We start from the raw sequence: 27,467 nt of genomic DNA on the forward strand, positions 1-27,467 counted from the left end.
GATATTTCCTTACAGGATCGTTAAAATCGAACAAAACTTGTTTGTGAATGAAGAAGGAAGACACATATTTATCTTCATCCTGGATAGTTTCACACTGAGTGTTGTTACTTTTCAGAAAAGCCTTGTTCACACCCAGCAAAGTTACATATTGTCATATCTGGAAGCTGGTGACTACAATCGGAGTCTGTAACGCAGCTCTGCTAGAGCAGCTGCAGGTCAAAGTGCTGGAAATGATGGAAGCACATGTTCTGGCCTTTCACTTTTCCCAACTATAATGGAGTTACAATTTGAAAATTGAAAGGAATTCATACATAAAATTCAAAACTGTTGTCAGACCCTAAATTACATCCTGCCGTTAACTGTAAGGAAGTGAAGATTTTTGTGGTGTTTCCCTTCCTTGTTTGGTTGAAACTTGCGGAGGTCTGAGTGGTCTTCTGGCTTCTAAAAGCTCAGAATAGCAGGGTCCCTTGACTCTAGATGAGCTGCAATGGGCTCTGCCTGGCTAATCCTGCTGCGACCCACTTCTTCAAGGGCTTACACACCAGTGATCATAACACAACAGGCCCAAACAACACAAGATGCTTGCTGGCTATTCACGCATCTAAATTCAACATGTGAATGTTCGCGTTATCTCCAGCAGTTAAAATATATAGTGATGCAGCAATTTTTTGGACACGTTGGACGTTTTATTGTATTAACATTGGTAAAATTAGATTTAATGAGCCTATACAAAGAAACACGTCAGTGACGAAGACAAAATGAGCCTGAATATGTTGAGATTACTGCAAATGTTTCCACCCTACAGGAGCTACACAAATAATAAATGATCTAAGCAAAGACAAAGTCTGTACAGTAAATAAAGTGTGGTTGTTCTGCTTGTCAACATCATATATACACACCAATCCAAACATACACAAAACTATGTACATGTGCTTTGCATGTGATTTAGCTGTTTTTTCCTCATAAAACAGAAAAAAGAGGATTACAAAACGATGAATATTATCCCAAAGCATCTTTTTTTTAAATCTGTATTTCAGTGCCTGAGCTCTCAGTCGGTGTTTCGATGTTTCTTCTGATCTGGTTGGCGTCGATGCGGCAGGAACGTGGATACTGTACAGGGCTGTGGAGGGAGGTCACACTTTCTGTTCTGTTCAGGGATTAGTGGCTGTTAGGAGTACAGTGACGAACAGGTAGGACCAGAAAGGTATGAGGAAGAGGAGGATCGGAGTCTATGACAGGCCAGCTGCGCACAAGTCCACCCCTGATTGGAGGCCCCTCCCCTCGTTTTGTGTGTGGTTACATCACAGGAAGACTCGCCTCAGGTCTCCAGGTGAGGTGATGGTGTTGCACTGAGGACACAACTTCTTTGCTCCCTAATAAGAAAAACCAAAACATAAAAGATAAAATGAGACATATAACATTTTCTGGTCATTTAGCTCCCTTTGATGTTTATGTGAGTCAACAAATCTGATGGCTTACAAGAGTTCGAAGCCAACACTCCTCACAGTGAACATGCCAGCACTGGATGGAGGTGAGAGGGGTCGTGTATGTGTCCTGCAGAGAGAAAACACCAGGTGATGAGGACTCCTCACTGTAGTACTAAAAGCAGCCACTAGATGTCCATATGCAACTACAATTAGAGCACTGAAAGATGCTCCCAGTTAAATCAACTTTTCTATTATTATTGTTATTTCCAGGCTTTTGGTGCCTTTAGTTGCATTGGACATGCATTGGATGGAGGACGGGAGGGCTGACATGCAGGAAAAGGCTGCAGCTGAGAACTCTGTTTTTATTGAATACACTTTTATTGAAACAATTTAAAGTAATAGAGTAGTAAAGTAAAACAATTTTCAGTGTCAGAACAAGGTTTCAAGACCAAGATTTGTTTTATATACCGAGCTATGACATATGTTTAAAATTTCATGCCCACTAAGTGTGCTGTCACACCATTTTTTAAATGATTTCCCTGCAGGAATGTTAGAAGTTTCTGTTGTCTCTATTTTGTGTTGTCTGCTCCGACCATTTAATTTGCCTCCGACTCACCATGCAGATGAGGCATTTAAATCTGTCTCCTTTAGACAACTGTTTCTCCAAATCCCGTATCCGAGCTTTAAGTGCATCCAGAGTTGTCAGTGTGGAGTCCTCTGAGAGCCTGCACACATGCATGCGCGCGCACACACACACACACACACACACACAGATAAAATGGACGGTACCAGGAGGGGAGATGGGAGGAGATGGGACAGTTAGTGAGACACTGGAGAGTCATTTATAAATCGAAGACAGATTAAATTATTCGCTCGCCAACATGGACACTGAGCATGAAATTTATCAGCAATCACACCGCCTGCATTCGCTGTCTCATTTATCATAGGCTGAGGACGGAGGGGGCGGTGAGGTGAGGCGTCGGGGTCCTCACAGAGATAGACATACCCTCAGACACCCTACAATTTACAGGATAGACTATATGTGCAAACATACTGTACAGCGAGGCAGACGGGCTACATCGCATTAAGTGTGATGAAATGTGTGTACATGCGTGCGTTGCCTGCTGTGACCTTGATTGATGATCTCATTACATTGATTTAGTATCATGTATCACGCTGGTGGGAGCAGGTGATGCGACACAGAGAGTCGGGCAACCAAAGTATACTTTACCGTAAGGTATTGTTACTCTTCCTCCACTCTGATTGGCTGATGACTGACAAATGGGATTCACTACACCCAACCTACCTAACTTTTGAATGATTTCTGAGTTGGTCTCAGTTCGGGGGCCGAAACCATTTTAAGTTTAAACAAAAAAGAAAATTTCTATATCCTAAAAATGACCATCTTGAGCAGTAAGTGATGATGAAGCTGCCACAGACCATCCATCCCTTCGTTTTCTATGCCACTTAACCATCAGCGTCACCTATCCCAGCTGACTATGGGCGAGAGGCAGGATACACTCTGCTCGCCAGTCAGCGCCAGGGCTGACACACAAAGACAGACAATCTCACACACACTCACACCTAGGGGCAATATAGAGTAGCCAATTAACCTAACGTGCATGTTTTTGGGATTGTGGGAGGAAGCTGGAGTACCTGGAGAAAACCCACGCAGACACAGGAAGAACATGCAAACTCCACACAGAAGGGTCCAGACCAGGATTTGAACCTGAAACCCTCTCGCTGTGAGGCGACAGGGTTAACTATAGCACCACCGCGCCGCCCTGCCACAGACTAATTTCATTCTGACAATAGAAGTTAAGTACACAGGACAAGAAAATAGTCTCTTGTTGTATTATAATATTACATTTATTTGTTGTTTCTTCAAATGAGGAGTCAAAAAATCTAAACCAAACTCTTGTACCTGTTGAAAAGTTTGTAAAAATGACAACCAGAAGTTCATTATATCACTTACATTTAGATCTTTTGAGGTTATTAGCAGTGACGATATCTTTAGCACTGAGAAATGTCACTCAAATGTGCATTATAAGTATTATAACCCTGAAGCATATTATACAAACTTACGTTTCAATCTCAGTGTTTTTGCAGGTTCTGGGGAGACCAGACATGCTGCCGTCCACTTTGTCTCCACTGCTGGTAGATGGACTCCCTGAGTAAACAAGCACACGAATAAAACACATAAAAAGTTAAATAAAGGTCTTGTTCTTATACAATTCTCCTTTTCTTTTCAATCAGTCAGTTCATTCAAAATTTGCTGAACTCACCGTTGTTTGACCATTTGGAAAATTCTAGGTTTACTCTGGAGTCCAGTAACGTGCTGCTGCTGCTGCTGCTGCTGCTGCTGCCGCTGGTGCTGCTGAAGTAAGGCAGGACAAAATAGACATTTAAAAGCCAAAAAATATCAGCTATGACAAATGATAGGGAACAGGCTAATAATTTTCACATCTTTCAGGTGGGACGCTTACTTCACTGTTGTCTCCTTGGAGCTTTCTCCTGAGCAGGGGATGACATCTGTCTCAGTGTATCTGAGGACAAAGGTCAGGAAACAACAACACAAAGCTAACGACATGTAAGACTTTCAAACCTGCAAACTGCTGAGGAACACTACATACTGTGACAGTTTGTCTAAAGGTAAAGGAGAAAACTGAATAAAGTGTTTACACTGAATCCACTGATTAGTCACAATGTGTCCAGGTGAAGGTTTTTCTTGTTGCTTTTTTTCCAGTTTCAAACTCAAACATACGCTATACAGCAAAAGTCAGCGCTGCTGCTGCTGCTGCGATTGCTGCAAAGGATACTGTGCTCTGCCGTACTCCAGCGTATCATCTCCATCCACATCCAGGTCTGCGTCGCTGTCTCGACACTCCTTAGAAGTGGTGCTCACCAGGACTGCACCTGACGAGACATTTTCACAGCACACGTTTTGTTGGTGTTCTCGTGGGTGTGTGAAGCTGCTTGTGAAAAGAAGCAGAAAAGTTTTTATTTCTGAGGTCACAATAAGGTGGATTTTAGCTGCACAAAAATGTGACGCTGCCCGTCTCTCTATCGCTCTGCTTGCGTCTGTCCGTCAGAGTGTAACAAGTTTGCAGGTCAGAGCTTCCCATTCGGGTGAAGGAAGCTGTTAAGTGAAAGCTAACCTTCGAGGCATCCTGCTCCACTGTAATCTGGACTGAAAAGTTCAGTGGTTTTCCAACTGTCACTCAGTCACATTATTCACCCTCCACTGAACAAGACACACACACACACACACACACACACACACGGGTACCTTGTTCTTACCTTTAAAACCTCCGACTACAGACGTCATGTGTATCCTTCTCCTCTCATTCCACTCATCCTCCAATGGCACCAGGTCAACTGAGCCCTCCTACAACACACACATGCACACACATAACATACACAATGTGTCTCGGTGAAAAAGTCCGTATGTCTCCCATAGCCTCAGGCTACGTATCTGCTGCTTCGTTTTCATAGCTGTGAACCGACGCCGCCGGTGTTTTCACATGGATACACAGCGAGCTGACAGTGATCCTGATGCTACGTGAACAAACGCAGTCAAGGGGGGGTCGGGGGGGTTTGCACCACAGACATTCTCCCAACCTGAGGTCTGCCCGCTATATATTCATCTCCGGTTACAATAAAAATGTCGAGAAATCAAACACTTTTAAAGGTCTTTTTAAAAAAAGAAACTAAAGAAAAAAACATACCTGTCCCTCTTCTGGTTTCCTCCTCTTCAGCTTCCCGATCCTGACTGGAAACGGGCAGAAGACACAGACAGATGAAATGGCGATACGGATCATCGCAGGCAATTGCTTTAGTTGTATGTCTTTATAGCTTTTTTTGTGAGCTCATGTCTTACTCAGTAACTCTCAAACTTTATACAAACTTTATTACTGACTGCAGATTTGAATGAATAGATGAATAAATTAACTGTTGCACAAATATTTTACAAGTGATAAAATTCCTCCAGCAAAAATAAAAAACATGAAGGAAGTTAGAAACAGGCAGCAGTTTGTGATGGAAGTCCCAAAGTATTTGAGCGAAGTAAAACTGCAACCAGACCACACCTACTGAAAACAAAGAGGAAGTACAAGGACAAGCCTAAACAAGGACAGCTTTGGGATTACTGAGTCTCGTCTATGAAATATATAACATTCAAAAATAACATTAAAAAACAACATTTTCTTTTGTTGTTTGAGCTCCCTTACATGCACATTAACCATCACAAGAACTTGCATTGTTTTTCGGCAGTGAATGCCAAACATTCCTCCCATCTCCATCCTGTCATCGCAACCCTCCTCCTCCTCCGCCCAGCTCTCCTCTCCGATATAAAAGTTAACATGGCAGAACACCAACTGCACCTCCTCTCCCACTGTGACCTGACCAACTGCAGATTGCATGAGGGGACATTAAGTTTTAGGGCCCTCTAATTCCCACTGGATGACAGTGGCCCCTGAGGGAGGGGGGGGAAGTGAAGGGTGGTGAACACACAGAGAGCTGGTGGCCGTGACCCGATCGCCACCATCCCAGCGAACATAATGAGGGTTAAAGAGATGGTCATAGATGAGGAAGAGCTCATCAGACAGAGAGGAGGAGAGAGAGAGAGAGGTTGATTAATCAACAGAGGAGTCCCTTCCTCCTCCCTTCTTCTTTTTCCCTCCCTGACATGTATTTAGAAGCTCATTATGCTGTCCTGTTATAAGGCCCAATAAAGGCTAACAGACCTCGACAGCACCGGCAGTTTGAAGAGTCAGCTAAGAGCTGGGGAATCTCAGTGGTAATAATAACAGTAGTAAGATGTCAGTGGCAGCTTAAAGGATGCTCTGCGGGTCTGCATGTCTGTATCAGCGCAGAAACACTAACATATCACCTTTGAAAGGCTTCGAATGGTTACTGTTTTATCACTGTTTCTTTTATTGCGTTATCAACTGGTGCTGCTTTTTAATAAAGGATTTTTAAACTGTACGTAATGACTTTACTAATCATTTCTAAATCACAAACCATTTAGTTTGCTTCATAGATCAGTTTTAATGAGAACAAGTCGTGAAAATCCTCGTGTTCACCCCACCCTTTCAAATGTTCTTCAGATCGTCACTTGATAGTTTATGGTAACAGCCCTTTGTTAATGACATACTGAGAGGAAAAACACCAGCACAAAGGCATGAAACATTGTCCTATTTCATGAAAAGTTGACATTTTGGAGATACCCGGTTTGATAAAACTATAGCTCTGACTTAAAAGCCCTAGATCTGTTCACATCTGTTCTTTAAATTGAGAGACTGGAAGTAAAACTCAGCAGCTGCTCATTACAGTTGATGGTGAAGAAAGAGCTTCTTGGTGTGTCTTACCAGCTTGTGTGCAGTCTAGGTGGGCTCCTGCGCTGTGGGGGCGTAATGGGGCAGATTTGACGTAGCACCTGCACCAGCAGAGGTCATCGACTGTTAACATATCAAGAGGTCACAGTTGAAAGGTTAATAGCTCCTCTGCTCGTGTGGGCGCTAGGCCGGTGGAGAAGTGGTGGGAAAAAGGGTGATATCTGAACGACTGGTGATGGAGAGGGCTCGAAACACACAACTGGTCGCATCAGTGGGAACAATGGAAACTACTCTGACTCGTTACTTTCTTTTTAACACATTCAAAGCCATTTAAAACTGCAGGCCTGACAGGGTTTTCTGTACTAAGCTTTCTCTCAATGACAAACTGAGTCAGCAGTAATGAAACACAACAGTTAGTCCACTTGGCATGCATCCACCTACCGTTTAGTCTGGTGTGTCTGTTGGCCCTCACACGAAGAAACGTCTGCAACAAACACAAAGAGACATCGGGATGTTTCATAGTTTAAACTTTAGCTTTCATTCGCATTTCAAATGGACCAAATGAGCAGCAGCACGGTGGTGAGCTGGGTGTCCTCATTTCTAACATTTAGTGAGGAGCTTTATTAGAGAGCCATCTTTTTATCAGTATCTACTTAATTTGAAATGTTTGTACTAATATTGGCAGTCTGTTTCTTCATATTGTCTACTGAAGTCTACTGCAAGGTGTTGCTCAGGTCGTGAAGTCCTTTGCGACAAACCTGTGCTTTTTGAGCTATGGAAATAAATTGACTTGACTTGACTCCTGATGAACTTATTACTTTTAAGTGAGTGCTGAGCACAGCATTTGATCAACCCCACATCATAAAACCTATGAGTCACTGGCACCACACCAGGAAAAAAACAAAGTTTTTATGATGTTGCTAACTACTAGTCTGGTGGTGTTTTATTGCACTGGTCAGAAGAAGTGACACACACACAAAACTACCTGAAACAGAATCACTTCACCAACTACCTGCAGAATAAACCTGACAGATAACATAACTAACTGTATATTTTTAGTTTACACGACTTTAAACCTTTCATTTTAATCAGCCCTTACAGTTTAACAAAATGCACTCCTTAAAGTTTTGGAAACATGGCGTGCATTCATCCATCACTGCTTACAATGCGCATAAATGTACAATCGCGTCACTCTCTACATCTTCGTATGTTATTTTACCCTATTATTCACCCTCACCTGGTATCGGTCAGAGTGGGTGTCCTCAGACGGTCGAGGGGGCGAGGTGGGAGAACCTCCTTCACGCTTGATGTGCAGAGACAGCGAGAGAGACTGGAGAAAGAACGGAGAGATGAAGAGCATCAGAGGCGCGATGAAAGCCGCTAAGCTCTCTTGAAACTCGTCAGTGATATCAACTGTTTACCTTCGGCGTCCTTATGAGGTGCTCATGCTGCACCGGAGTGGCACTGCAGAGAAAAGAGGGAAATTATATGCAAGCTCGCAAGGCAAACAAGCTTGGATAGCCAACACAGGCACAAATCAACTACAGCGTGTTCCTATAAAATACACAAACACAATATTGTCTTTTAAATGTCATCTCATAAATAACCTCTGCTTTTATCTTGTCTGACTTTGTATACAAGTTTGTGCATAACCTAGTTTTACACTTTATGTCTGTCACACTACTATCACACACACACACACACACACACACACACACACACACACACAGTGTCCCTGTGGGCCAAGTTCAATTTGAAACCATTACTGTCCACGGAGCGGTCGTTAAGCAGATTTGGAGTGTAATGTCTTTATTGGAGGAATCATTCTTCTGGTCTAAGCAGAATGTAATGTGTGTATGTGTGTGTGTGTGGATATGTGTGTGTATATGTGTGTGCATGCGTGTTTGTGTGTGTATGTGCACCTCTGGTCCTCTTGTGTATGTTTTAGACTGTGAGTGTGTGTAGGGTGTGTGCAGGGCCCAAAGCAGCCATTATCAGGACATTATCCACCCGCTGTATGATTTGTGGCCTCGAGGTTGGAGGCTGTAATATGAAATATGTAGGGAACAATGAGGCAGCTTGTAAACACTGCACGCAGGTGACAGAGAAGACGGGAGATACCACCTGGGGAAACTGCAGAGGGGGAGGAGGGAGGCCTCTAGCTACAGAATCTGTCAACATTAATTATCACCTGAAAACTGAACAGAAAAGAAACCCTGGACTGCAAAACAGGAAGAAAATGACAAATGGACAAATGGAGAAAGTGAAAAGAAAAGAAACCGGTTAGAAGGAGACTGTGAAGATGTGATTCTCGACAATAAAGCCACTCGATGGCATAACATAAATAAAGGCAGTGGAAGAAGATTTACTGATTTATAATGTGTGTGGAGTGAGATCAGACAGTTTGATCAGCTCGTGATACCTGATTTGTAGCTGAGCGAGTTTGGACAACTCCTGCTCCATGTGGTCTTGCAGCTCTCCTGGTCGCAGAACAGCCTGGCAGACTGGACAAACTGGGGCCTGAGTGTCATACAGACCCTTCACTTTACCTGGATAAGAGGAGAGAATTAAAAGAGATGTTTTTTCATGCTAGGAAACGATTGTTTGTGCCACAGAGCATTTAACAGTTTACCATGGACAGATAATGTGGTGAGTTTTCTTTTCATTCAGTACTCAAGATTTAAATGAATTGAAACCTCTTTTGTAAGTCAGGCAGGGACTTTGTTTCTTCTGTTTTTATAATCTGTAGTTTGTCTTAACTGAATAATTTCTGAGAAATGCCCATCTATGTCTAATCTACCCACTCACTTAACTGCACAGTGAAGAGAAGTTCTCACTCAGTAGAGAAGTGAGAGAGAGAGAGAGAGAGAGAGAGAGAGAGAGAGAGAAAGTATGACATACAACAAAAATTTCAAGCTGGAATCAAGCTGGGGATGTTGGGATTACACGGTCAGTATCTTAAGCTCCTGGACACCTGCTCTTAACTCACAGGATTGTTGTAGTTGAAATCAGCCTTCACTGTGTGTGTGATTATGTGTGAGTTCAGCAGACCCATATGCACTATTGACAGTAAGATAAGGTTACACACACACGTAAACACAGCGACTCACTACTGAGGCCTTCCGCTGTCAGTGTGTTGACATCATAGGCTGTCAATAGGAACATTACCCAGGAGGGCCACTCGGCCCATTGGGCCTCACTGATGGATTACTGCCATAAGCAGCCAGCTGGGAGCTGGAGCAGCTCTACTATATCAAGATTTTACCTAGTAGATGAGGTGATTTACTCCTGAAAGCCATCAATCAAGTGGTGAGAGCTAGTAGGCAAGATGCACCTAATTTCCCATCTCGGCACAGTCAAGGGAAAACAAATGACAGTGGTGACAAACACAATTTAACACTTTTAAATATAGAGCAATGCAAATGCATTAGTATTTTTGAGAGTCTTGACCCCTAAATGTAGAGTACAGTGGACTAAACTTCATTGAAGACCATATTATCCTAATACTTTTCTCCAGCTCCACTCCAAATGACCAGCTGCATGACGAGCTCTGATGTCCATGTCTGTCTCCTGACATCAGTGGAGCTATGAGCCCCCATAATGAGGAACCAAATAGGACAAAATGGGCTCTAAATAAAACATGGGGTGGAAAATAGAAAGAGGAGTCGGGTGTCCTTGAGAGAGTGACAGTTCTCCTGGTTTCACCCCCCCCCCTCCAACACACACACACACACACACACATACACACACACCCCACCTCGCCTTTTTTGCATCCCCTCGCGGAAGCCTAAATGACTTTTCCCGACACGCATCGAACGTTCCCGGGCTTTCTGCGCTCTGCCGCCCGGAACATGCAGGCATCAGTAAACAATGAAATCTCTGGGCTGAAATTGAATTTATAACCACATTACCTGCACAGATAACGTCTCTGAATGGCGCCGCGATAAGAGCAATGGGATTTGATTTTCAGGTGTTTTATTGGTCCACTTTTTGGATAAGCCCCCCTCCTTTTACTACAGCCTCTCCCCCACCCATTCACCTCTGCTCCACACAAACATCTGATTTAATAGTGTGGGAGTGGGCATGCTTGGATGTATAGATGGATGAGTGTGTGTGTGTGTGTGTGTGTGTGTACATGGTTTTGCTGAGGCCTGACTCGATGCTTGTGCTGCCCTCTCATAAGTGACAGTTGTTGGTTCATGACTACCTTTTTTACACGTTTCCATCCCCCGCTGCTCTGCACTCCCGCCCATATAAACCCTGTCAGTATCAGTCAGCCTCAGCCCCTCTTCAGCCTGGGGGGTCTCAGACACACAACAGGGGGCTGTAAAATCTGCCTGTGGGGCTTGTTAACTGTTCCCTCACTACGGCAACTGGCTTGGATGGATTGGTCCTCTCTCACCAGGCCGTGCTGAGTTTGACTGGCTCACCTCCTAATGGATTCACTGTCTCTGTGTCTCTGATTGTTTCCTTTTTCTGTCTTTGTGTCTCGCCAGTTCAGGACCTCTTTTCCTAGATGTCTAGCTTTTGTCCAGCTGCCATTTGCTCTCTTCACTCACTGATCCCGTATGGGAGGAAGTTTCTTCGGCTATATTTAAGTCTTTTTTCAATTGAACAAATTGTGTGAATCAGAGGGGCATAATTTCACTTTTATCCTTATTTTGTGGTCACTTCAAAATTGAATTAACTATTTTCATAATCACCTTAGAATGGAGCATTTATGTACCACAGGAAAATAAAAAAAATGGATTGTCAAGGAAAATAAATGAATTTAAATAGCATGCTTTCAGGAAGGAATCACACAGTTGAGCACACACAAACATGCCTGAATGCAGTCTAAGTCTTATCTCCCTGTGGATTTGAAAAGAACACACACCTGGGGGCGAATAACCCATCAAAATGCTACGATATGTCTCCACCCCATCCCTGCTATCAAGAGCATCATGAGATAGTACAGTTTATGTTCTGAAACAAAACAAGATATCACCGTCCTCCTCATCCCCTTATATGATTGATGGTCAAATCCAGTTTCTGTTGTTCTGCATCACCACGCAGACTGTGACTGCCCTGCATTCAGTGTTCACCACCGAAACAGAGAGATCAGAATCCCGCTGACAAATCCTCAAAGCACCGAGTCCCCTTGAGGGCCCTGGTAATGGCCGACGCCAGCGCCCATATGACGGCTGCCAGTTCTGCTGATGCAGACAGAGCGAAGATGCCTAACGTGACCTTTAGTGAATGCCACATCACATCAGGCCTGGATGTCACCCGCTGACATTATGCTGGGGCATGAAAAGGCTGTTCTGCAGGGGAGACATGGTGACGAACGTCCCCTCGGTGACAAACCTGTGGACGTGGTATAATTCTGATTGACATGAGGAGGACTGGACAGCTTTGAATGGCAGGCGATGTACAAGCAAGCATCCAAGGGGAGGAGGACATGGAGCTTATTTTGCGTCAGCTTGGTCTGTTTTTCTCTGTGTTCAGTGGCGATAAAGTGCTGAGACAACTCACTCCAACTGGCATCATTATCCCAATCATCAAACAATTCTCTAAGCACATCAGAAATCCCTCTATAAAGTCATAACAAGCACAGACTCTATATAACCAGTAAGCATGTAGAGATTGGCGGGGGGAGTAAAGTTAACGCTTGGCGGCTAACACTGCAATGGTGGGTTGTGTAGGCAGGTCCTTGGCACACTTTCAGAGGAGTTAGAGGGCTATAAAAGCCATTGGCTCCTGCCACACCTGTACTCCACCCTGTCCCGCGGCCTGCTTCCTATTTAAAAGCATCACATGCAGGATATTAGTCAGGGTTTTTTGCCGTCTGTGAGGTAGAACTAACCTCTGAAGCGGAGGGGGGAGAGGGGAAAGTATGCAGGCCGCCGTTTGTTTTTTATTGGGGAAATAATGGCCTATTGAGAGGTTGGGTATTTAATGAGCAACATAATAGGCCCTGTACTAACACATCTGCTATGAGCCTAGTCATTTCCTCAGCTTTCAAAGGCTGCAGCTCCAGCCTTTGAAACAGCAAGTCCACTTGCCTTTGACTTAGTACTTCTAGATATCTGCTTTTTATTAATTGCAGAATTGCTACACCGGCAATACATAAAAGACAAATATGCTGCTAGGTTTCATGTTCAATCCTAACCACATTCAATGGCCAATGAAGGTACACTTCCTCTCCTGGCATGACCTCAAATCTCTCGCTGTCCAATCTAATTCCAGCATCCTTCAAAAATATCCCTCCTACTCTGCAATCAATTGTGTTTAATGTATTAAAGACACTCACCACAACCACCGCAACCTTTGGCCCTTGCACAAATCAATGCCTCGTTAGACCACTAATGATCATTCATTGACTAATAAGATCTGTATCAACCTCTTGTAGAACATTGATTGGCCTTTGGCCTCTGTAGTGCTCTGTGCATTACATGGACAACGGGAGACAGCAGCTGTAAGTCCTGGGGAGTCAGATGATGAAAAAGCTCCTGGTGGGAATGGACAAGAATCCTAAATCCCAAATAGACTCATTCTGAAGCACCTCAGGCCAAAGCCCTTTTCTTCTGCCCTACAGATCAATGGACATAACCTCTCTGACCACAGGTCAATCAGCGCACAAACCCCCAATTTCTCTCCCTCTCATTCCTTCTCTCTCTCATCTTCTCCATTAGTCACTACAATTGTTCCATCAGGTGCGGGCGTGGCTCAGCATGTATGTGTCCAATCATCTTGTTGATGGAGAGTGGACTGGATAGCTGTGTGACTGTGTCCCTGTGACCATATTTCCCTTCTCAGGACCTGAGGGCAAAGATCGAACCCTGCCTCCGCTTCGCTCCAACCAATCAATCTGGCCCTCATTGAGATGCATGGCTCAATGATCTTTGGTAGTGACTTACAGATTGTAGAGGGAGTGGAAGTCAGGGGGAAAGTTAGGACTGTCCTTGGATATCTGCCGTAGTATGAGGCTACTTATAAACCTCCTCAAGGGGAAGTATCTGCAGATCTATCTGAGTGTTGTTCTGAAATAGCTGCCATTTGCTTGTGGCAGCACAGCGTAAAAATGTCCATTTTGTTGCAGGTTTGGAGTCTATGTTTCAGTAGTTCTACTAGTAAAATTGCTGTCAAGGTGCATCATGATCACAGATGAAAAATGAAATGAGGGAGAGGAAAAAAAGCAGAAGGAGGTCAAACATTGAGACTGTTCGGGTCCTATTTGAACGTTTTTGGATCAGGTGTATTTAACCTCTGCTGTTTTTGGATTCCTTCTGACAGTCCTTTTTGAGTCTTTGGGATCAGGTCTTTTTTTAATAAATTGTTTTTGTTTTTTCAGGCTTATATGCAGGCATATAGATAAGCAGTCTCACCATTGCTGTATGCCCTGCCCCCCATTTTTTGGCATTTGTCTGAATTACTGATAAAGGCAATAAATGTCCCCACTTCCAGGGTGAATGATTGAATGAATGATGAACACCAGCATTTAGGATCCTCCAAAAGTTGAAACATAACCAAGCTCTCACTGTGGGCAGCAAATGCCAAATCCAGACTCTGACATCCGTTTGCTGACTGCTGTCACAGTGGATCAAGATACTGCCAACAACGGACAGCGATAGGGCTGTTCACCGGTAGCCTGTCAGTCATTCTGATGCACTCAACCTGCATTTACCAAAAAGACTGAAATATGTAGAGATCCAACTATGCCACACTTTATCACACTGTCAGGACCTGAACCTCTCAACACACTTCAAACGATCGACATATTCAATTTAAATTTGACATGAGGAGGGACAAAGTTTTTACTTCTCATTTCATTACCACACCTGTGTATGTAAACCTTTTTTCAAAAGAAATTAGCTGTCTAGCTGAAAAATTCAAGGGTGTTTCTCCTAAAAACTGACTACTGTTTGTTGCCGCAAAACTTTTATAAAGTTTCATTGAGTCCCTACACCTGGAAGTAAGTAATTCATACAGATATGTAAACCTGCTGTGAGGTATTTATATTTTGTGTACTTGTTTTATTACTGCAACACATTTTCTTTCCTTTTGCATGTGCACGTAAGCTAATTTCTGTCACGACCATCTCAACCACAATTGCTGTGAGTGTGTATGAGCGAGAGAGAGAGAGAGAGAGAGAGAGAGAGAGAGAGACTGAGAGACATCAAGAGGCTAATAAACAGAACGCAATCCCGAGGATAATTAGATTGACTCCAAAAATACAGATCGTCATTACCCGGACCACTGATTAATACCCATTAATACTCTCTCTCTGTGTCTCTCTATCTGCCTCTCTCCCTCTTATTATTCCATCGTCTCCTCATCACTTTGCTCTCATTTTCTTTTCCCCTTTCGCTCTTTCTCTCAATTAGTGGTTAATAAGGAGAAAATGAGACGATCGCTCTGTTGCCTGCATCAAGTGCTCAACTATTCTAAACAGTCTTGGACAAACAGTGTTTCCCTGTGGTCGGAAGTCACTGAAGAGTTTAATTATAGCAGCAATCACCAGTGGTACTATAACAGTGACAACAACTACAAAGTTCTTACTGTATTATTGATCAGTTGGAAACATTCTCTTCCGGCAGTGTCCGCTTACTCTTGAATACTGATGCACTGCTTCAGTTTTGCACTTTTAGTTTTTGGTATTTTGTGTGTTTCTCCATCAGTTTGTGATTTTCTACATTTCCTCAAATGCCTTTCAAATAAAACCCCCCAGAGATCAAACCTGAAATTGCTCTATCAAATGTGGCGCCAACTCTGGTACATTCAGGGTTGCTGGCACAAGCATTAAGGCTTTGTGTCATGCTCCTAAACTCTGTAAACAAACAACATGATGCATTCTGGGTAATTTTAAAACAGCAAGGCTCAGTAAGAGACTCGGGTGCACAAGGCACATTCTGAAAACTCAGATGAAGCTCTCAGGTGGTGGTGAGAAACAAAAAAAGATACTAACAATGAAGAGAACAAAAGAGAGAGAGAAACATGTCCCCCTGTTTTTGCGTGATTAGAATACTTAAAGGTACATTTTCTTTTTCAGCCGGTAATGTGGGACAGCTGACACACACGCAAGCACACACGCACTGCTGAGGAAAATGCACCCACCTACCTTCCCCCCCATACACCTGTCCCACATACACTTTGTGCAGTGCAGGTGAGCATCGGAAACCTGCGCTCTGCAGGGAGATTGAACAACATCTGAAGTGTTGATTTTTTCCTATGCAATATGCTGGGTTTGTGATCAAAAAAGCCCCGCATTAGGCCTCGATGGCAGTGTGAGCAGAACTCCAGTCGGAACTTGTCGAAGTTTTCGGACACCATCACACAGAGTCCTTCCCTGCAGCCTCATCAGTGGGCACCATTACAGATAAGCCATCTGTCCCTCCCGCCTGTCCTCCAGATAACATCTGATACTGTCAGAAACTGTGTTGACAGCTGCTGGTACGAGAGGACCACAAGCACCTGGTGCTCTGTGATACACCTGTGTTTGGGTTAGTCACACTTCCTAAAGGATGCTATTGTGTCTGCCTGGATGAGCAAACAATTATGGCAGATGACGATAGTTTTATCTTCAAATAGTGGAAAGATACAGTTGATTGAGCAGCTTATCTTCAGTAACCCTCACACAAAGCTTGAGAGGAATCAGGGGCATGTAAAGCACTGAGATCAGAGGCTTACCTGATTTCAAAGGGTGAAAAAGTCTTTTAGCAAAACTTTTTAAAAATATCCAGTAAAGCACTTATGTAAATGTAAATTAGATTCATTATTTTAAACAGATGTTTTCTTTTACCAGGAGAAGTCTCAGACTTGCAGCATGAGGAGAAGATAACACTGCATACAATTCAGACATAAGTACTGACTGGCTGTTGCAAGTTTGTTGCCTACATTGCGAAATCTATTATGTGGATTAAGAATTACACTACAAACAAAAGTGAGCATAAATAATGCTTTTACAGTTGCTGATTTTTTTTCTTTTGAGGATAAAGGGCACAGCGTCCCTGCATGCTGTGCGTGGTATCCCAGCACCACAGTGATGAGGCTGAAGGCTTGTTCTGGGAAAGATATATGGAGCTTCAACACAACCACTGAGTGGACACACAACCCTTCACATCAGACTAGAAATCACTGTTTCTGCTGATAGTTTTATTGTGTGAGTGTGTCTGTGTGTGTGTGCAAGTGTAGGCGGATTTGCGCATTTGTCAAAGTGTGAAATAATACACACATTGTACGGGTTTGTGTGCGAGAAAGCAGGAGGGTAGAAATGTGTGTCTGTGCTCATGTATGCATCATTTATACACGCAGACACACTGGTGTGTAGCCCTGGTGAGCGCAGCGCAGTGTGAGCCCCCGTCGATACGCCCCTCCGATCTCCCCTGTCAGCAAACACAGGAGAACAAAGAGGCCTGTGGCAGTGCCAGCGGGTATAGATCTTCTCCCCTGTGTTCTCGCTCAGCGGGGTCACACAGGAGCCGCTCACGGTTCAATCTCCTCTACTTGACTGATCAGGAGCTTTGAGCTGCTGTTAATGAGACTGGACCTTCTCCAGTGTGCAGGACCCTGAACAGCCCACCCAGTAAAACTATGCAGAGCTCAGGAGCCCACTCAACACACAAGCTGCCATGACTCAAGATCAAACTAATTTAAACCAATTTTTGGCTTCGGACAATATTGATGAAGACCCTTATAGTCAAAGGTTCATTATCAGTAGAAAGACTGTCAGAACAGAGACACCAATTTTTCCAGGGCGAATTAAAGTAAGTAATATTTTAGTGAATATAAGTATGAATTTTATCTGAATTTTGCTTTTTATGTTTACTGGGCAGAATGGAAATGTCTCATATTCGTCAGCAGAGTTATGTTAGAATTATATTATATTTTAAAACCCATATTATGAAAAATAAAGCATAATCATATACATAATTATTTTATACATACTCATATAAATGAGTATGTATAAAAATAAAATAAAATCTTATTCTGATTTCAACTTCAACATGACACCCAGTGCAGCATTTTCATCCAATCAGAGCCATTAACCAAAACTATCAGCATTGAGATTGGTATTTAAAAATAAGGAAAACTAATTAATTTTGCATATAAAACTTATAAATAATCAAACTTGTCACTCTGATCTTAAAAACAATGGACTGAAATCGATGCCACCATAAGTCAATTAATACACTCGTCTCCAGGGGGAAAAAAAAAAGTCAAATTCTTTTGAAAGTCTCAAAACAGGTAAAACTCCACTGGAAACTTGTTTCATGATCCCACCGCACACATTTTAAACTCTGAACTGGATTGTTGCGTTGGACGCTCCACAGTGTTGTTTGATGTAAAGTATGCACTGTATGTCTTTTCTTATGTGAAACTCGACCACAGTAACATAACCACTTGATGTGCTATAATGGTATAATTTGCATTGAAACAATCCACAGCATGTATCCCATAGTCATTCAGTGATTGATTTGTAATTGCACTAATAGGGTGACGGCTGAGACAATAGGATGTGTAAGGCAGAGTCTGCGCTCTTACTCAGCCACACAGACTCACAACGGGCCTGCTGAGCGCTGCATGTGTGGTCTGTGGGGACAATTAGCACAATCTCCATACTAATGGAAGCCTGTAATGGACACTGCTGAGCCTGCGAGCTACTGTGTGTGCATATGCATGTGTGTGTGTGTGTGTGTGTGAGGGAATGTTTGCATACGCGCATATCCTTCAGTGTGAGTGCCTTCCTGTGTGTAGCTGAGCGTCTGCCTGCTCTCTGGTGTGTGTGTGTCTGTGTTGAGTGCACACTGAGTCCTTGTGTTTTTGTATTTATGTGTGTGTGTGTGTCTGTCTCACCAGTGTGTTTTTGTGTGAGTAGCCGGTAGCCTGTATTTTACTGAGGTAAACCCTCTTCCACCTCCTTCGCTCAAGGCTCTAACCCTGATCCACGGCCACTCATTAGCTCCATAATAAAGAGTTGAGACGACACGTAAAAGGTTATATACTGCAGGACTGCTGTTTTCCTATCAATTATAAGGCCTGTGATTTATGGCCCAGACCCAGTGTTATTCTCTGAGGAGAATTGGGGGAGTGTTTACACCCTTACACAGCGGGGGTGAGGGGTCAATCCTGGCAAACTTTGACCTTTGAGGCAGAGGTGCACCAGCATTGATGGGAGTTTGTGAACAGCTAAGCAGCGCTGGAAGTGAGTAAATCGATCAGTGGGTTTGTTGAGGATGCATAATTTCCTTTGCTTGAAAATGCTAAATTTCTCTCTCAGGCTGTGTCCAATATCACTCCTCTTTTACTGTTTTATTTGAGAGTCCAAATTCTGAGTTTGACACTTATGTGTCCTTGGCCTGTCTGCTACTTGCTAACAAGCCCACAAAGTGACAATTACTGCCACAGTCTAAATTTATGAGTTGGTTATTTAAAGAGTACACTGTGAGCAAATGAGTAAGTGGTACAATCAGAGTCAAACATTTTCCTTCTGTTTTTTTTTTTTTACCCATAAAATACCCAAAGATTCACAAAAATATTTGCTCATCTACATACATCTACTGCTGCCAGTCGTTCATGAAGCCACTGAATGATGTTCGGATGTCATGCATTTGTGAGGTAAAGTAAAGGTGGCTTCTGTCAAGCTCCTTCACTGACTCACAACAAGCACAAGTATAGCGCTATTACAAACACACACACACAAACACACGCTCTCCGTATATGACACATATACAGTACATGTGTAGGTTCCTGGCTGCCATCCAGGGTGCTGGATTGGTGTGGTCTTGCTGTCTGTCTGTGCTGCTCCTCAGCAGCATGTGTTTAACCCCAGCATTTGGCCTTCCTGCCCTCTCTATCTGCCTGACTGATTTGTTAGGCTCCAGGGACAGGACAGAAGATGTGTGTGTGTGTGTGTGTGTGTGTGTGTGCACCACTTCTTACGAACATGCAATGCAATCTACAGAAATACCCCCTCCACCTCTACACTGAGCCTTTCCTGTACACACACACGCACACAAACCAGGTCTTTGATGTGAGATCAGAGGCAACCGTGATGCAAGTCGATCAGGTGCGCAGAGAGAGAGAGAAGTAGAAAGAGGGAAAACAGGGAGAGGGGATAAAGGAAAGATGGCCTCTGTTAAAACAAGGCTGTTGTTTTAACGACCCCTGAGCCCTGCACTCATTATGACCCTCCGTCTGCCTCTCTCTCTCTCTCAGTTTGTCTCTCTCTCTTTCTTTCTCTCAGCATCCTCCCTCTCTTTACACAGCAGCAGCACTGTCGATGTGGGCCCATCTCAACAGCCGATGGAGGCAGATGCAGCGACTACAAGATGTCTTATGACTCATGTTTCGGCAGAACATTCTGTTGACCGTCTAACAGGTGCTGACGGTCACCGCAAAAAGACCCCCCCCCCCCCCACACACACACACAAACACAGATTTCCCCATGCTACTGTAAAGGCATACTGCCAGACTCATAGAAATCCTGTCTGTCTCCGACAAGCCGTGTGGTCCCACAGCCTGATGCTCTGAAACTTCTGTAACACACACAGACACACACACACTGCGTTCACAAACAGACAATAAAATGTAAATCTAAACACATGAGGAAAATACTTTCACGCTCCCTTCAGCTCTTATAAGATGAAGGGAAGGAGGTAAAAAGCTGCGAAGATTTTCCCCTCCTGCCAAGATGAAAGCCTCTTTTACTTGGGAGAACATTAGGAGAACAAACTACCATCACAACAGGAGGGGGAACAGTCAACCGCGGCGTGCTCTCACATCAAACACAACCGCCATTAATATTGTAATGCTTCCTCCCTGAGCGTTTGAAATCAAGACAACCAGTGTGGTCAGCAAGCGAGCTGGTTGCAGATGTCACTCATCTGGGACAAGGTAGCTTCAAAAACAGACTGTGGTTGTCATCAGGGACAAAGACTTTTGTTTCTTGACTTTCACTGTTCTTTTTTTCACGAGTTTATCAAATGGTTTATTAATGCTTATTGGTCCTAAACTTGATTAAAGACACACTCACATCATGAACGAATTTAAATGTTTTTTTTTCTTTGTGTTAGTCACTTTGGATGCTTGTTCATCTCGTCTCGTTCCCTCTTTGCTTCTACCTGCCAGCATTCCCATTTGTGTTGTTCATGTTTGCACCTTATTTCTATTACATTATTTCAGTTTTCTTACTAAAGTTAGTACGTGACAGATGACACCAACACAAAATCACAACAACAGAGAAAGAAAAATAGTCCTGAGCATACGTTGAGTGCAACTGTTGATGCGTGGAGTGCACATACAAGTCCGCTTGATAAGGAGCATTCACCTGGGAATAATAGCGGGTAGCAGATACTATATGTGTATGCATGAGCATCGAGTGGCTGTTATTGATCTCCTGTGGGCTGCCAGTGGGATGTAAACACTGTGTCTTTCAACAGGAAGCTCCACTCAATACGAGCAGCCGTCAATGACAGCTACACACAAAACACGGCGCACAGACACCCCCTGTCATCAAATCAGCACACACAGCTAGAGTATATAACCTGGTGTGTGTGTGTGTGTGTTTGTGTATGTGTATCTTTGTGTGAGAGGGAGAGAAATGTCAGTACACAAACTTATATACATAAATAAGTGTATGAAAAATTCTCACAAACATGCACAATATTCGGCTTCACGAATAAGCAGTTAGATGATCTTAAAAAAAGATGAAAGATGAAAACAACACTGTTGTCCTTAATTTCTGAAAGCTTGACAGTTTGGAAATATGTGGCTTTCACCTGTCAGCTATAATCTATTTAAATGTAAGTCACATCCATCGAAGCACACATACGTCCACCTCCCGCTGCAAAGCATGTAAGCTGTGTCTGGAACAAGCTCAAAACCGTCAAACTTCACGGCAGAGATAATCCACGTGCCAAATCTAAGATGAATCTATGTAATATTGATTCTGTTCAGGCACCGCACTAGTCCACTAACAACCTATGAATAACTAACTGGAGGACACTCAAACTCTGAGCGCATCTGGTGGAAAATCCTCAGTGAGTGTTACCCTTACGTGTTTCCCCTCTATTAACTTCCTGCAGGATTTCTTTACAGTGAGGTGAATATTTGTCGAGTCTCTCAGTGCCTGCTCATCCCAGTAGGAAAGTCGTCGAAGCTCCGTGTCTGATTTAAAAGCCCGATGTACAGGTTTTGTCGCACTGAATAGTTTTATCCATGTTAAATAGCTGTAGTCAGAGTCAACACTTGATGACAAGGTGGTCTGTTAGCGCTTTTGTGTTTTACTTTATCACAGAGGACACACACAAATAAATAATATTCATATTTTACAGCTGAGGAGAATCATGTTATGAAAAGCAATATTTTGAAATGTAATGGACAATAATTTGGCACTAACAACAGCTGACAAAAGCAAACTGATTTGCTTCATATAAAGTAGGAGTGCAATTTATGGGTCTGAATCTCAAATTTGCAACTCATGCAAGCTGCAACGTGAGAAAATGTCCTATTTGTTTCACTAATTAAAACGAATAGTATATTTGTAGTGACTCAAGTTGCATGCAAGAGACGCGCAAGCTTTATTGCAATTTATGAGAGACAGAAATTTGTGAAGCGGGAAGCGACAATCCTTCGCGTTCTACGAGTAGGCAGTGTCGCTCTTGTGAAACAGGCTCCTGGTCATTTGTTTGAAAAGAGAAAGAGTCAAGACAAGCTGTGCTAAACAGGTGAACTCACTGCTTTACTGCCAGTCTGACAACAGTTGAGTGTCTTTGTCCACACTGCACAGGAGTTTGGCATATCACAACACAGGGGCTCTCAAACATCTGGCTCCAGTTATCACAACTCTCACTTAGCTTTGCCACTACAGTAAGATACACACCAGACACACACACACACACACAGACCACTCCGTCAGCATCTGGCCATGGTGTGTTTTGCCACTCCACTCCTCTGGTTTCCCACCTTGTGTTTCTGGTGAAGGACCATTTTAGTTCCAGTCCAGGCCTGGAGCGGAAAGCATCTCCCTGAGGAAAATAAGCATGACTCGCTCCAGTGAAGACATCTGCCCTTTGAAAGCGAGCATGGCTGTTTGAACAGCTGTCAGAGCACACCGTGCGTCTCAGACCCTCCCTGATAAGAACCAGAGGCAAGAATCGACAGAGGAAAGACTCAAAGTGGACAGAAGGAGACGTGCACTGGCAATAATATACGAGGAAGACAGGAAGAGGTGTCCTGTGTGCATGTTGGGTAGAGCAGCTACGAGAGGAACTACACCTCCTGGTCACCTGTGTTCAAACTGGGAGACCATGTGGCACGTCCTCAAAAAGTCAAACGAAATCCGAGACATTTTGCTTTGTTCAGAAAAAAAGCATCGAGTCAACATTTCACTTCCAGATTCAAAAAATACTTCAATAAAGTATGTATATTTAGTTAAATTACAGTTTCTGAATATTTATACCTCAATACTTTATTTGATCTAGCAGTGGGGACCCACAGTGCAGTGACCAATACTCTCAGTAGACCAAAGAACTTATACAGACATGGGGAGGACAAGCAAACCCAACATGGATCATTTCAATAATGATAATAATAATAATAAAAAAACCTTGAAAAGTTCAAAAGTAGGTCTTTATGGTTTACTTTGTACTTCACTGAGTGCTGTCATAGCCATCGCTGCAGCAGCATGCGAGCAGAAGACGCACTCTCACAACTCAAGGAGATTTCAAGCTTAACACTTAAGACTTTTGGTCCTGAAGTGACTGTCTGTTACTCAGTGAAGAGGAACAAGTGTATGTCAGACTTAGAAAAGTGCTGGGAGCTCAATTGCATTAAAGCTCTTAGTTTGCCTGAGCTCCAATCTAATTGGATAAAGCTGGAAAAGCAGCTTCCAATGTGCACAAATCCATTTTTTTGCCAAACTCATTTTTTGGAGGAGAGATGCTCCCCGTGTTCTATTCCACCCTGTCTTTTGTCCTTGTCAACATTCCCCAAATGAGATTCCCAAAATCAGGAGGTGAGGGGAGCACGCATGCTCGAGTGCACAGAGCAAACATTGTCAGACAGACACACCTCTCACACCAGCATGCTGGCTGGCATCTCTTTCCTTCCCCGTCCTTATTAAAATTCCATATTGAGATTCCTTCCTGCCACTCCGCCTCCCTGGCCCTGTCACTCAGCCACCAACCAGCGACAAAAATCAGCAAGTTTCAACAAAGACACACATATATGCATAGAGACACACACGGCACACAATCCAAACTTTTCTTAAGACAACTCGTCCCTGCTCCCACCCTTTATGTGTGGGATGAAAGTTTCCTTTAGGTGATATGTATGAGAGCGAGTATCAGCGTCTCCCCCTCCTGCCTTCGCCCATCTCCATCTCTGCCCCCCCCCCCCCCAACTTTCTCATTGTCATTATTTTCGATGGTGTCCCCCTCTGATCCGCCAAGCCTTTGGGTGCTCTCTCTCCTCTCTCTGTCTTTCTCTGGGCCCTTTCATCTGTCAGGCGCTCCCCTTGGCGACTGCCACTGAGGGGGTTTGATTTCCCATCATGCCTAGCATTGCCTCCATGAGTCCCTTCTCCCTCTCTCCCCAACCCCCTCTCCCTCTGAGGCAAGTGTTGTGCCCCCGCATCGTTGGGCAATTATCCCCGGGAGTAATGAGGAGCGTCTCTCCCTCCGCAGCACACTGACTGACACCTCTCCCACTCATTTGTCAACAAATCAGACGGCTGGTGTGGGCGGCCATATTGAGCTGAGGGTTGTCGTTGGGAAGCTCTGGCTGAGGCGCATCGCCGCATCTCCCTCGCTCTCTCTCTCCCTCTCTCCTTTTCTCCATCCTCCTCCATCCCTTCCTCTCTATCTCTGCCACCTCGTTATCTCTGACAGGGTGTCATTCGTTCCAACTCTCACTCCTCCCGTGTCAACCCGCCGCACGCTCCGATGTATTTGTGTTCCTCTGCCACCAAGAAAAGTCTGACTTCCAATAGACCTAATGGTCATATGTGGCTAATGATCACTAAGCTGAACAACTGACACTATTCAATTTATTTGTGTCATAGTCAGTAGCAGCCAGTCGCTGTAAACACTTTGTACAACGAGACGACAAAGACTAGAGTGCAGAAGGGAAAATATTTTCACATACGTCTTCACTCACAAAGGCTCCTTTCAATTTGTCACCATTAGTCGATGCAGCTGTACAGGATATGTTAATCTTATGTGCCCTGTCATGTCATGGTGAGCAAGGTCTTTGATGTGCCAGTTAAACTCTGTAGATTTCACTGTGACTTTTAAAGATGTGAGATGAGTGATTGTGTGTGAGCCTCAGATGTGAACAGGGAGAGCAGAGTGTGTTTACACAATGAAACAAGCATCAGATGTGTGCTTCTGTCAGCCTGTTGTGTACTCACTGTGCTCTTTGCGCTCCTCTGGGCTCGATGAAGCCTCTCCATCAGACAGCAGGCCGGACATGGAGAACAGCTTCCTCCCAGAGTCTTCCCCAGCTTTGAGGGAACCTCCCGGGGAGCCGAAGTCAAACTCCTTCCCCTCCACCTCAGGGAAGCAGCTTTTCAGCCTCTTGGCAGGGGTGAAAGCCGACTGATACACCCCAGACTCCCTGTCCTCTTGCGGGGAGGAGAAGGGTCGGAAGGCGCCTACCCCGCTGTGGTTGAGCATGCTCAGGGTGGAGCAGTCCAGGTTTGGTGGGGTGAACTGGGGGTGCAGATGGAGCAGGGAGGCTGGGAAGTCTCTAGAGGGAAAGGTGCCTGACATGGGGCCCTGGCGCTGATACATGGAGGTGAAGGTGTAAGAGGCTGAGGGGAAGGGAAGCTGGAGGTCTTTCTCCACGGAGGCTGGGACACCGAAGGGCCTCGGAGCCTGGCAGGGGACGGAGGCATCTCGGCCGGCCTCGGCAGTGGACGCAAGGACCATCAGGGCGGGGGAGGCCAGTGGAGCTGGCAGGTAGGAGGGGCTGTCCATCTTGAAGGGGCGGTGGAGGTCCATTCACCTCCCTGTTAGTGGTCCTGATGAGAGGAGAAGGAGGACAAACGGAGTCAGAGGAGAGAGTTGAGCTGGAGCATGAAGGCTGAGCCACAACGGGACATGAAAAGAAATTACACATTGTTTCACAAAAGACGCTCTTTTTCAGGCTCCTTTTCCTTTCAAGAGTGGCTTACAAAAAGTATTTATTTTCTTTGTACCATTACTGGATTTAATTATTCATTTGAGCTGTATTGTAAAAAAAAAGGAAATAATAATAATAAGAAGAAGTTTGATTTAGGCTGGGGGAAAAATGATTTTGTTTGAAGTTTTCAGGGAATTTCTTTATGATCCAAATACCAAAAATATTCATGTCTTCATTTTGTGAAACACACCAAGTTGCAACTCTAGAGGCATTTTTACAATTACACTTCTGGACTAATTTCAATAGAAAAGGGTTGGAGGGGGCCTACTGTTCCTGTAAATAATTACGACGGAATAAATTGCCAATAAAACACACACGTAGCCGAAGCCTGCAAAAGATAAATTTAATAGTGGTGTATAAGCAATTAGATGTGGGAAAATCCTCACGATGTTCGGGGAAAAAAGATGCAGTCTTCTTTTCTTCTTCTCCGTAATGAATTAAACGACAGTAAATCAATAAATTGTAAATCCTGCTCATTGGATCCGATAAAACAAAATCTATGATGGGTCTTTTTAGACAGAATAAACATCCCGGTATTGAAGTTTCACAACTTTTCTGTCCTAAAATGTGAAATAAAAATCTACACAAATGCATCAACTGATTAACTAAGTTTATTTTTTTGCAGTTTCTTTAAAATAATAAGAAAAAGATTGAGCAATAATATATTTGAGCTGGAAAAACGACTTCGTCTAGTTAGCTGTATCGCCCTGTTTCTTAAAGTGAAATTTTAATAAATAGAAAAAGTACTTGGAAAAGGCCGAAATAAGAAAGTAAAGTTTGGGCCCACGTTTTAACCTTTTTTGAGAAACTTCTTTTTTTTTCTTTTCTTTTTTCCCCCAGTTTAGGACCCAAAACATCGATTCTTTGAATTAACCAGAATGGGAACTAAAATTTAAACATTTAATTCAAAAGAAATGTCCTTTTATCGCAATTAAGATACAGTTCAGCGGTGCCACGACCTTTCATCTATTCTAAAATCAAAAATGTCAGAAAGTGACCCGGTAATACCGCAAGATTTAAACGTTTCTCAATCTTTTACATGATTTAAAAAGCGAGATCGTTTATTTTTCCTGCAAGAGCGCACAAGTTCCGTCAACCACAACACAAAGCCTCACAGCCGACCGAACACATGGCAATCAAATAACCAATTAAGCCAATTAAAACGGATGAAGCTGTAATGACTTGTGTTATCGCTCAGCATCAGCCGGTACTTACCTTGTACTCGAAGCGAGAATCAGTCGTCCGTCTGCCAACTCTCTCACTCTCCTTTCTCTTTCAACTTCTAATTTCTAAGGACGCGGCACTTTCTCCTGGCCGCGCAGGGGGAAAAAAAGAAGAGAAAGAAAAAAAAAGGTGCAGCTGCGGGCAGCGCCGGCTTTTCCAGTCCTCCTCCAGATGTTGCGAGTGTTAAAGAGCGAGTTAGCGCCGGGCTGGGTGTAGTTTAGGAGATGTAGTCGCCGCGTTTCTGGGGAAGGATCGGGGCTTCAGTGACTGGACTGGCTGCGGGTCGGTCTCTGTTGGTCTTCTCCTTCTTGCGCTC

The 27,467-nt window shown here is 43.8% G+C and overlaps 1 protein-coding gene across 3 annotated transcripts; it reads right to left on the bottom strand.

Annotated features, from left to right (window-relative positions):
* Nucleotides 1–676: 676 nt before the first annotated feature.
* On the bottom strand, nucleotides 677–27,467 carry rnf220b (ring finger protein 220b). Of its 3 annotated transcripts, none has more exons than XM_046392896.1 (16): nucleotides 27,143–27,467; nucleotides 25,155–25,766; nucleotides 9,186–9,312; nucleotides 8,185–8,227; nucleotides 8,001–8,093; nucleotides 7,205–7,247; nucleotides 6,797–6,886; nucleotides 5,156–5,199; nucleotides 4,728–4,815; nucleotides 4,247–4,343; nucleotides 3,914–3,973; nucleotides 3,713–3,789; nucleotides 3,513–3,597; nucleotides 2,044–2,152; nucleotides 1,480–1,554; nucleotides 677–1,373 (listed from the first exon to the last, which is right to left on the bottom strand). In XM_046392896.1, exons 2-16 carry the CDS (start codon nucleotides 25,744–25,746, stop codon nucleotides 1,302–1,304), a joined length of 1,695 nt encoding a protein of 564 aa, XP_046248852.1. In that variant the 5' UTR covers nucleotides 25,747–25,766; nucleotides 27,143–27,467; the 3' UTR covers nucleotides 677–1,301. The 3 variants fall into 3 exon arrangements, with proteins under 3 accessions (XP_046248852.1, XP_046248851.1, XP_046248850.1); XM_046392895.1 differs by having other exon boundaries at nucleotides 3,713–3,795; XM_046392894.1 differs by having other exon boundaries at nucleotides 3,713–3,804.

This window comes from Scatophagus argus, chromosome 6, assembly GCF_020382885.2.
Source record: "Scatophagus argus isolate fScaArg1 chromosome 6, fScaArg1.pri, whole genome shotgun sequence".
Taxonomy (NCBI): Eukaryota; Metazoa; Chordata; class Actinopteri; family Scatophagidae; genus Scatophagus; species Scatophagus argus.

Coding starts and splice junctions, on each gene's coding strand:
- rnf220b (XM_046392894.1), bottom strand. CDS start 25,746: ATGGACCTCCACCGCCCCTTCAAGATGGACAGCCCCTCCTACCTGCCA. Junction 8,094..8,184: donor ACCTCATAAGGACGCCGAAG/GTAAACAGTTGA, acceptor TTCTTTCTCCAG/TCTCTCTCGCTGTCTCTGCA. Junction 1,374..1,479: donor AGTGTTGGCTTCGAACTCTT/GTAAGCCATCAG, acceptor TTTTCTTATTAG/GGAGCAAAGAAGTTGTGTCC.